Here is an 11,587-nt window from a genome sequence, read left to right as displayed (position 1 = left end):
CGCACGCCCATCGCCCCCTTGCCGCTCCTCTTCTTGAACGACAGCCTGCACGACTTCTCTGCTGCAAAGAGCTCCATGGACACTGGCCGGTTGCCTCCGTGCGCTTTTCTTCTTGTCAGGCGAAGAGGATGATGGGAGGAAGAAAATATTTAGCGGAGTGAGACTAGTGACTGAGCTGAGATTTGAGAAGCTCTTGGGGAAGAAGCACATAGCTCGTTATATAGTGGAGCTGGGTGTGTGCTTGTAGCTTGTAGGGCCATAACGTCCAAAAAAACGGACCCACTTGAAGTTTTTCTATGTGTATGCAGGGTTATTGCTGTTCGAAGTTCACACTCGTTTTTAATTTTTTATCTGCTGCCTTGTGAACCTAACATCGATCGCTCTGCGCTTTATTTTGTTCTAGCCCCCGTGCAAGAACAAGGGCGTGTCAGCGGTAGGGACATTTTTTTTCTCATTTCGTACGTGCCCCCCCCCCCCCCCCCCAAATATTTGGACCTGAGGCTTGTGTGGGAGCAAACTGTGTTCGAGAAATAAACAAGACTTGAGCCGGCTGCAGAATTAGGTAACTCTCACAACCAACATTTTCTAACCAAGAACCATCCAATCAAGATTTTTTTCAGCCGTAGCAGAAGACGAACAGAAGATTTGACTACTGAAGCCACAAACACATGCCTTGCTCTTGCTCATGCATGCATATTTAGTATTAAAATTTTCAGACAGCCATCCCCACATGCACACGGAGACGCACGGGCAGTGCAGAACTGCAGAGAATGCTGGTGCCCCTCCCCCGTGGGCCGCCGTGGCCCGTGCGTGAGGTCAAAAGAGCTTGAGTAGCCCGAAAACTTTAGCTCGAACTAGTTAAAGCCATGTAGCGCAGCGCGCACGCACGCACGGATCCACCAGTTCCCAGTGCCCGTGCACAGCATCGTAGCGAATTCTCTCCTCCCTTCGCCGTTACGGCCGTAACTCACAGCTCTCTGTGACGGAGGCTAGAACTCGCGGCCGTACGTGCAGCGGGGGCGCGAAAGATTGGTGGGGTTTGCATGCAGCGGGGGCAGAGAGATGACGCAGTGGGGTGGGGTGTGCTCTGTGTGTGTGATGCATGGGGTGGGGTGTGCTGTGTGTGTGATGTAATGCACTGGTGTCCAAAAATGATACGATCAGGATCAAGCTTCCCCTCCCGTTCCGTAGATCGGCCAAGTACTGGCGATGAGTTGGACGCTGATCCTCTAATTTCGCTGCTCTGAAATAAATGCTACCCTTCGAATTCGTGGCTGCGCTAAGCTCGGTTTCGGTTGGCAAACAGCGGCGAAGCGCGAGAGGCAGGAAGTCAGCGTCAGCGAGAGCTTGAATGTCTTGTCCGCTCTGTATATCTCTTTTTTTTATCACAGTAGCGCAGGGGCAGGGATAAAAAAAAAGAGATATACAGATGGTGTGGTCAGCAGCAGCGTCGGCTTTACACTGTAGCGCGCGAACCGAGCTGGCACGGCAGCGAGGCAGACTGCCGCGGTGGTGGACCGGGAGCGGGGCGGGGGGGGGCTCCCAGCTGCCGCGCTCGCGCGGCTACAGGCGGAGGCAGCAGCGACAGAGGCGCGCAGCGGGCGCAGGCGCAGTCGTCGTCCTCCGCCTTGGGAAGGTGGCGATGGACGGGCGGTCGGCCACCCTGGCCACAGCGCAGCCCGCGGCCCAGACGGGATGGGCCCTCGCGCCATATGGTGCCGTCGTCCGGGTAAAAAACAACAGCGTACCGCACTGGCTGATGCACCGACCGCCCGCCGGCCCCCGCGCGCGCTCCCGGATCGCTTGCGCCGCGCCCAGCGCCGTGCATGCGCGCCAAGTTGTGGACTCGTCCTGCCTTCGGTTTGTCCAAAATGGCAGCTCCACGGGGTACGCACGCTACTAGTCCCATCAGCCTTTTGCCCCTCGGTCCAAGAGGAAGAGATCGAGAGCCGCATGACACAGCTATTGTCTGCCATGTGATGGCCGACGAGGTTCGGAGGCATTTGCCAAATGATCAATGATTGAAGCCAGATTGGGCCAAATGGATATGATGATTTGCTGAGTGGAACGGTCAAAGATGGAACATGACCCGTGCCCCGTCGACATCTTTTTTTCAGAGGGAAGCAAGCTGAATAGCTGATACAGTAGCACGGGACTATGGGTTGATTAGTTTTTTTCTCTGTAGCGATTCGCATGCACGCTTTTGAGTTTTTTTTTTTTTTTGGCTAGAGATGGCCTCTCTGACGTGTTTGTCTCTGATCAGAGTCGCAGCGCCATTTGTGGAGGTGGCTCTCTGACCAACTGCTCCCGTACGGACACACTGTGCGATGCATCATCCCTGTCCTTCGCCTGCCCTATCTCGCTTCGCAAGTTCACATCCATGACGATGCATACATGGATGATCGATTGATCAGACCTCCGATATGGAAAAAATACCAGGAGGCTACGCGCGCGTACGTGCACGCGAAAAGACCGGGGCATGGGCGCAGTGCGTCTTGTGCCACCAGTACCGCCATGTCTGCATGTTGCCTGCGCCAGAATAGTGAGAGGTGAAGAGTGCTGGCACGTAGTATGCATCTGTTCGAACATGCAGCAGTGGCGTGCTGTGCTACACTTGATGCTTACAATGCCACTGTGCATCAGCATAGGTATGTTAGATTCAAACTGATCTTAGGTGCGGGATATTCACTGGTCTCATGAAAAACAACGCTAATTAATGCGGAATTAGAGATTGAAATGCGAACAGACATTGGTTATGCTGGAAAATTATTTCCCGATGGCGAAGCTATCCCCTTCCGGTCGATAAAGATGTTCGTCACAATCCGCAGAGATCCCAGACGATGTGGAGCAGCCTTCAGACCAGCTTAGTGCATTCGGATTGGATTTGGAGAAGGTTTATTAGGGGGAAGTTGCAAACTGTAAGTTAATGACGTGGTTAATCATGAGTTTAGGGCTGCCCCTACCAATTATGCAATTATCAATTAACCCTAGTGACAACCTTAATCACATAATTAAGTCATGTTGCTATAGCGAAAATAATTCTATTAGACTATGATTATGATTTTAGTGATTAATGATAATATAATTATTATGACTAACATATTTATCAAGAATATATATTAGTAGGTTTTATGAATGAAATACATCAAGAAGTCACGTAGCCAGGATAAAGTTTGGTTGAATTAGAGAAGTAGTAGAAAAAATATACTCACCGGATAGTCCGGTGTTAGAAAAATTACACGCATCAGAGCTTTGTGTCCAGAGGCAGTTTTACCTCATCGGATGGTCCAGTGTCAAATAAGAAGCAGCGGAGCATTGTTGATAAAGGAGAGAATGCAGATGGATTCACGGGATGGTCCGGTGATCACACCAGACTAATTCTTGCAGAGGAGAATTCAAACACAGAAGAATGAAGATCAACTCACTAGAAGGTCCGGTACATATGTTGTGCACACCGGATACTTCATATCGGAGTATTTCCTGCAGAAACGTTTCTAAAAGTTGAAGATTGAAGAATACCTCATTGAATGGTCCGGTGATAGGTGCTGTATACACCGAATGTTTACACCGAAGTAATTTACACAGAGAGACTGTAGAGTCTCAGATAGCTCAAATGTACTCATCGTATAGTCCGGTGATAAAAATAATGTATACACCGGAGTGTCCGGTATTCAGGATGACTTTGAGTGGAATCCAACGGCTAGTTTCTTGGTGTACGCACCGGATTATCCAGTGATTGTACTACTGTTGTCACCGGATAATCCGATATTAACAGCTTTTCTAAGTCGTTAGGTTAACGACTACTTGACGGGTTTAAGACTATAAATACCCACCCACGTTGTGGCTAAGCTAACTTGGCCACAGCCTTAGAGGCCTTTGGGCCTAAGGCCCAGCTAGGCGCACCCCTCCCCACGCCGTATAAAAAGGAAAGGGGGCAGTGACTAGGATTTCTAACCCCACCCCTTCTCTCTCGCACCCATCTTGCGGCGGCGCCACCAAAACGCTACTTCAGTCGGGCCGCCACCACCGCTGCTGGGCGTCGAACGAAGGGAGTCACCGGCGTCCCTGGGCTAGCCGGTGCAAGGTGATGGTGCGAGCAGGTTTGGTGTGGCCATGGAGGGCCAACGTCGGTTGATCCGCTCGAGCCCGCCTTCGCCTAAGAAGACGAAGCGTGACTTGGGCCAGCCATGATGGTCACGACTGCCGCGCGATGAGGCATAGGCGTTGCCCGATGGTCATCGTCGATTAGCTGTGAACCGCACATGAGGGTGGGTCGGATCTGCGGGTGTGCTACCGACTGAGAGCGTCCGACCTTACGAGGGTTGTCGCTAGATAGGGCTCCGCCGCTATGGCGCTGATGCACCGCCATCTGGGCGCAGCCAGCGGTCCGCCACCAAAAGGCGAGGGGAGACACTGGAAGAGATGCGGGCCGATGTGGTGGCAAGACTGGGCACCGCATGAGGACGTTGATGGAGCGGCCGGTCTCCATTGGAGGAATAGGAGCCGTTGTTTGCCTCGTCTGAGCCATACGGGAGCCCCGCTGACCGTCGCATGGTGAAGATGGAGCAGTCGCCGACAACCACTGTAAAGCTAACCTGGATCCGTCGCATTTGGAGGTAGCCCGCTGCCGACCGTTTGTAGTCAGGCGACGGGTGGTTGGGTGGTCACCAGGTGCCACCAAAGAGCGGGCATCGCCGAATCGATCTGTGTGTGCACATCATCAGAGGGACGCAATCGCAGTGCGTCGCGCGGTCGAACGCTGTCGGTGACACCTCCTCATGGCGGTTGAAAACGTCGTTAGTTGCCACTTAGGGCGGTTGTGATTCCAATGAGCCAATGTCCATATGTGATACGAGCCAGATACGCCGCCAAGGGCCACCGACTTGAAGACGATGATGCAGTGGTTGTTTCGATCGAGGAAGAGAAACGAAGGATGACATATTCGAGTGCCATCAAAGTTGTGAGAATGTCACCAATGTGAGATGCTATGGAGTGGTTGAGAGCGTTACTATTGCAACTAGAACAACATCTTTGTGGTGTCAAGATCAATTTGCCTCTCTTCTATTTTTCCTGGATGATCGAGGCTGAAGGCTTCTGTGCTTCTTTTTTGTGTTGTGGCTTCTACCCGGTGGAAAACCAAGAGTGGTGTTCAACATGGCCTATTAGTCTCGGTAGAGCGAGATCGTACTGATAACATATTGTAAGTAATTGTAGATAATAGAAAGTCGAGTAGAGTGAAACTCTTATATTTATTGATCATAGTATTTATATTTTTATATACGGTGAAAAGACATGGTAAGAAGACATATCTATTAAAAAGACTTATCTTTTCAATAAATACAACTCTTAATAATTGATCATATAGTTATATCTAAAACTATCTATTTATAACAAAAAGTAATGTGTGCAACAAACAGTTACACGTATGCGATCATGCGAAGTAATGTACGTTTGTATAGACCCTATCCCGGGACTCATGTCTAGAACAGCTGCGAGTTAAGCACCCGCACTTCGAAAGCGAGCAGCTTTGCCAAACGAGCCGTACTCGTGCCTTAGAATATTGGCGAAAGTGACGGGAAACAAATTCTCTGTCCGCCATGTTGCTTCCATGCGTGAGTGAAGTCTGTCCGCCATGTTGCTTCCATGCGTGAGTGAAGTCTGAAAGATACGCTCATACGCGCCAAAGATCCCGTAGAATACAAGTCAAGATTAAATTCGCTAACTTTAGTTTGGTTGGTTTATATTCCTGCTTTGACCTGTATTACAAGTACTTAGGTAAAACCATTCGATCGAATCGTAGCTTTATTCGATCACGCCTGCAAAGCAGTAGCCCCGTTGTTATTATCTTGGCGCTCTACTGTATGTATCATCATCATTTCTAGGAGAAAATATTGCATGCGCTATATATTAACCGAACCGTAGCGGACTCACGAAAAGTAAACGTCTGGCCGTCTTGTGTTCATTGATATCTTTGCTCGAACACAAGTTCTTGCCACAGTCGGCACACATGCATCTTGGCTGTTTTCACTATGAAATTGTGTAATGGTCGTATCCGCACTACTACAGAACAGGTAATAAGTAACGTCTTATCAGTGTCGGCTGTTAAAAAATTATGACTGAAGATGTATCAATGTTGGTTCGTGGCTAGAACCGGCATTGATAGTCGGTTTTTAGTGCCGATTCTAAAACCAACCGGCATTGAAGGTATGAGTGAACCCGAATTTTTTGTGTGATATGATTTCGGCTCAACGTCAAGTCCAGCTCGGTCAGATATTTTGGGCCCCCCACCGTCGGGTGTCAAAAGTCCAACCTTATCTCTTTCCCCCACCTCCCTCCTCCCCATCGCCGGTTGCTGCCGAGTGCTGCTGAGTTATGCCCGAGTGCTATCCATAACCGCTACTATCTCTTTTCCGGCCCGAGTGCTATCGAGGGATCCACCGGAGATGGGGAGGCGTGCTGCCGAGGGCTCCAGCCCGAGTGCTGCCGATGCTCCGCGAGAAATCTTATGATTATGTTGTGATTTGCTTCTGTGCAGGAACCGAATCTGTCTCTTTCGCGCCAGACGACCACTTCTTCGACGGGTTCCTGGTGTACGGGCTCGTGCTGGTGGTCCGCCGCCGTCGCAGCCGCCAATCTCCCAGCTGTTGCTAGAGGGCCTGATCTGGAGCATAGGGTGACCGGACCTGTCCATCTAGGAGCTCTCTCCAGTGCACGTGCGTGGTGCAACGTTCATGTCTTCTCTTTTAGGTCTTTCATTTTAATGGAGATCATTGCTAGCTAGCTAGTATTGTATCAGATAGCGAGCTATTCTTGGTATTCAGGAAGGAACTGTGAGAGTGATTTGAGGATGTTAATCTGCATGTCTTGTTTGCATGAGGATCTGCAAAGTATGGCTATTCGATTCTTGTGTTGTTGTATTGAATTTGATTGTAAGATTGTATTGTATGGATGGGATGTGTTCGATTTGAGCATGCGGCGGTGGTGGCGGCGGGAGCACTGTGACGACAGTAGCGGCAACCGCGAGCTAGCTCATTTATTTTTTTGGCTCCCGGAACCTTTTCACTGCCGGTTGGAACTGACAGTGAAAAGTATTTTTTGTGTCGGTTCCAGACCCAGCACTGAAGTCCAATATTATCAGTGCCGAGTAATTAGTGTTGTTCAAAAACCGGTACTGATGGTGTTTTTAACCGATACTGATATACCTCTCTGCAACAGTGCCGCTTGGAACATAGGAAAATTTCCCGATTCTACGGAAATTAAACCATTTGATGTAAAATTCCTTCAAACTCAATGTTCCAGCTCAGAAACAGGGCAGGACAATGTCAAGAGGAGGCAGACCGCCGCTTGTTAATTTGCTCCTGATTTCCATTGGAAAGCATCTGATCCCTCTGCTGAATAATTTGTGCTCCTACTAGTAGTAGGCTTTCACTAGCACGGTGTTATGTTTGTCCATCAATTACCCTACAAATTAGGCTAGGTTTTCTTATTCAGTGAAGGAGTGGGACTGATGATAAACTTCATTAAGTTCAAAACTAACATGTTAGCTGTTTGCCGAAATATGAATATGGCATAGGGGCTCTATATGCAAACAGTTTTTTTAACACCCTAGGTGCAGCAACACCACAATAAATTTTTGAATAAAATTTCAATAATAACTACTTACGATGACCACTATGAGCCAATTACAGTAATTCGTGTAGAATAATTCTAAACTCTAGGTCCCATGCTACAGTTTGTCGCGCTATTATACAACTACTACCAGACTAGCATTGGCAATTTACTACTATTTCCGTTGCATGGATCATGATGCACGTGTACTCCAATTGCTCGGTTAGTTCCATTGTGGTAGGTGACTAATACTATAATACATGCATGAAACGATTGTGTGCCAAAGGATTCAGTACTGTACAGTAAACACGGACAGGAAGAAACAATGACACCAGAAGGTAATAACATAAACATTCATTGCGTGTTACATACTGGCACCGTTCCATTGGACCATGTACACACACCAACATCGAATGTTCAGAAAGGGGAAAGAAAGATTAACAACAGAAGCAACCTTGTTACATCTTATTCTGTTTCAAAAGAGGGATTAAGCGGATAGTAGAATCCCAAGCACTTGCCACAAAATCGGCAAACCGAGTAAATAGTCCAAACTCCAAACCAAATAGTTTCAAACACAACAAAATATGCAGACATGCAGAAAAAAACATTTCGGGTGATCAGTCATCAGCATTTTGGGAGATCGGACGGCGGGGGCAACATCTTCTGATTCGGCAGCGGCCCGTCGTTGACAAGCCACGCCATGGACAGGCCCCAGCTCAAGTGCACGTCGAAGTGGCAATGCATGAGCCACACACCTGCCACATGCACAGGAGTCGACGTTAGTCACAGCGTAGTCAACAAAAGTCAAGCCAAATCGAGCATGCATGCATGTCGGATCGTCGATGGGCGTAAAGATTAGTTAATTACCCGGGTTGTCGCCGAAGAACCGGACAGCGACCCAGCCGGCGGTGGGCACGCCGATGGTGTTCCGCTCGACGGGGTCGACGAGGTTGTACCTGGCCGGGTCGTTCACCGGGTCGAAGTTGCCGAACCCCTGCCCGACCACGAAGAAGTTGTAGCCGTGCAGGTGCAGGGGGTGGCTCTCGGCGCCCTGGATGCTCGTTCCCTGCATCACCAGCTCCACCGAGGTGTTGAACTTGAGCGGCACCACCCTCGTGCCGTGGGCCACGAACGTGTTGTTCGGCGGCGTGCCGGTGTAGTTGAACGGGTGCGGCGGGGTCGTGGGGAAGTTCGCCAGCAGCACGCCCGCGTAGCGACGCTGGTAGTGCGCCTCGAGGAGCGCGGTCCTGGGGCGGAAGAAGGAGTTGTTGTTGATGGACGCGGCGAACTTGGTGCCGTTCGGGCCCTGGCACGTCTGGTTGGACGGGCACGGGTCCGTACCGAGGCCGACCGTGAAGAGCAGGTGGCGGTCGACCGCCAGCGGCACGCGTGCGGGGTACTGCACGCTCGCAAGGCTGCGGAAGTTCTTCGAGAAGTTGGTCACCGCGCCTGTGTCGTTGTACAGCGGCAGCGCCGGCAAGGGGAGGTTCCTAGTGGCGATGGGCCGCGTCGGAGCGTACTCGAGGACGGCCGCGGCGGTGGTGTTGTCGAACGTGCCCTGGGTGTTGGTGTAGGGCGCGATGGCCATGGCGTACGCCGGGGCGGCAGGGTTGGGGGGTGTCGTGAGGAGCACGTTCATGGTCTGTCCCGGCGAGATGACGAGTGTCTTTACGGTGAAGGGCTTGACATAGTTGGCGTCTGCCTCCACGACGGTGAGCTTGTGGTTGGCGATGCCGAAGAAGAGATCGTCGTTGAGCGCCGAGTTGATCAGCCGGAGCATGTATGTTCTCCCGGGCTCCACCTTCAACTTGTACGTGTCTGCCACGTGAAGTAATTAGTTGCAATCATTTTCATCCAGCACAAATCCAGGATTAATTCCCTTTTTTAGAGTAAAGTACCGCGCTTATTTATCCATGAGAAGATGTACCTTTTGACGAGCAGTTATATGTTGGACCCGGAAGCCCATTGAAGGTGTAGGCATCGGAGACATTTGGGCCAGCGCCAGTCTGCAGGGCCTGGTTGATCACGGTCTCCGTGTCCGCATTGAACCACTCACCTGCCAGTCAGTCCATGCACGAGTGATTACATTGCCTAACGGCCCAAATCGACGCAGATCAGCGGACACTACGTACCGAACATGATGGGCACCTCCTTGTACGGGCGCGGGAACGGGTATCCCTCGCCGCGCTTGGGGAGGATGACGAGCGGGCCGTAGAGGTGCACGCGCAGCCAGGAGAAGTGGGCGTGCCACCACAGCGTGCCGCGCTGCCCGGTGATGGTGAAGTCGTACACATAGCTCTGCCCGCCCTGGATCGGGCATTGCGTGATGTACGACGGCCCGTCCGCCCACCCGTTTCGCAGCTGCCGGACGCCGTGCCTGCATGTGTTCGACGCAGGTGAGCCGCGGCCGCGTGCATGTGCATACTGCATACACACATGCACTGACGTGCGTGACAATGCCAGGGAATTATATTAATACAATGTGCGTACATGCCTGCACAGATCTTACCAGTGGAAGGAGACATTGTAGTTCATGCGGTTGTGGACCTTGACGACGAGGCGGTCGCCTTCCCTCACGACCAGCTTCGGCCCCGGGAACTGCCCGTTCACCGTCGGGATGCTCTTGGTCACGCACAGCCGTGTCACGTTCGTCATTTGCACCTGCAGAGACCGTCAGACATCAGCGGCACGCCGATAAGGACGACCATGCATATGTATCTTAGTTTCAAAGTGTCAGCTCAAGTGCTCGCGTGTGAGTTAGTTGTACATTGAAGGTGTAGTGGCGGGTCGCGCCGGCGGTGAGTCCTGGCAAGGCGAGGATGACGACGACGGAGAGGAAGGGACATGCAGAGGAGGCGGCATGTCGCCGGAGATAGTGAAGAGCAACCATTTCTGACACGGCCGGCCGCTGCAACTTTCCTTTGTGTGTTTGCGCTTTGAAGCAAGTGAAGTGGTGCACTTTGCTAGCTAGCGAACGAGTGCTGGGTCTATATAGGCGCTATGATGACCGGGTTCGTGGCCTGCATGGTAGGAGGTCACAGCGCGGTAGTGGTTGGCCGAGTTGGTGGAAGCAAATAGAAAAACTTGACATTGGGCCACTTAGGGGTGGAGCTATAGCAAAATGGTGGGTGCACTATTTACTATACATATAACAACATATACAAATAACTTTTTCACGCCATAATTTTAAGTTTAAGAGGTGGTGCACATATATTCAAAACGGACCAGCTTCCACTATAATTTTGCTTTATGGGTCTGCTTGTGCACTAGGGGTGGCAACAAATCAAGTCAAGTAGAGGCCCCGCAGGTTTCAGACCCGATGGAGACGGTTTCGGGTCCAGAATTCGCCCCATAGGGCCATCAGGTTAGTGCTCCAACCCGAATCAGGTTCGGAGTCGGGTCTTCATTTCCTCTCACGAGTACCCCACGGGCCCCGAATTAAGGAAAGCCTAGCCCAATAGGCAGTAGTCCACGGATCGCGATCCTATTCTCACAGGTGGCTACTTTTGTGCAACTCATGCGAGTGTGTGGTGGTTGCATTGTGGTTCCCAGCAGTTCCTCGACGGGTGGCTCGCGGCTGAAGGCGACTCCCCCCCCCCCTCTCTTGGGCTCTCAGCCTCCCCTGTGCATAGTATGCGATTGCGGTCATGTGGCGCGCGGCGACGTGCGGCAAGGCGGAGTAGGCGTTGGCACGGGAGGGTGCGGCGAGGGCACTGGCACAGCTCTCTCTATGTCTCTATCTCTCAAATCTAAGATCTCTGTTGCCAGGTTTTGGGTCTCCCTATCAAGTCTCAGGTTCCCACTGGGGCCAGGGTCAGGTGGATTTGCACCCGTTTTGATATTCGGGTCCAGATTAGGTCTTATGTTTCGAGTTTTAGATCAAATACGTTCTTACTCCACCCGACTTGACTCTGTTGCCACTCCTACTGTACACCGCCCAAGCCATATGTGGCTCTGCCCCTGGTGCCACTCGTTGCTC

The 11,587-nt window shown here is 51.3% G+C and overlaps 1 protein-coding gene across 1 annotated transcript; it reads right to left on the bottom strand.

Annotated features, from left to right (window-relative positions):
* Window positions 1–7,947: 7,947 nt before the first annotated feature.
* Window positions 7,948–10,558, bottom strand: LOC133924323 (putative laccase-5). The gene is made up of 6 exons (XM_062369807.1): window positions 10,376–10,558; window positions 10,118–10,269; window positions 9,741–9,985; window positions 9,536–9,664; window positions 8,476–9,426; window positions 7,948–8,363 (listed from the first exon to the last, which is right to left on the bottom strand). The coding sequence occupies exons 1-6, from the start codon at window positions 10,496–10,498 to the stop codon at window positions 8,233–8,235; spliced, it is 1,731 nt and encodes a 576-aa protein (XP_062225791.1). The 5' UTR covers window positions 10,499–10,558; the 3' UTR covers window positions 7,948–8,232.
* Between the last annotated feature and the right edge of the window lie 1,029 nt (window positions 10,559–11,587).

The sequence above is a fragment of the Phragmites australis genome, chromosome 1 (genome assembly GCF_958298935.1).
Source record: "Phragmites australis chromosome 1, lpPhrAust1.1, whole genome shotgun sequence".
Lineage (NCBI taxonomy): Eukaryota > Viridiplantae > Streptophyta > Magnoliopsida > Poales > Poaceae > Phragmites > Phragmites australis.
This window is presented reverse-complemented; position numbering and strand designations above follow the sequence as displayed.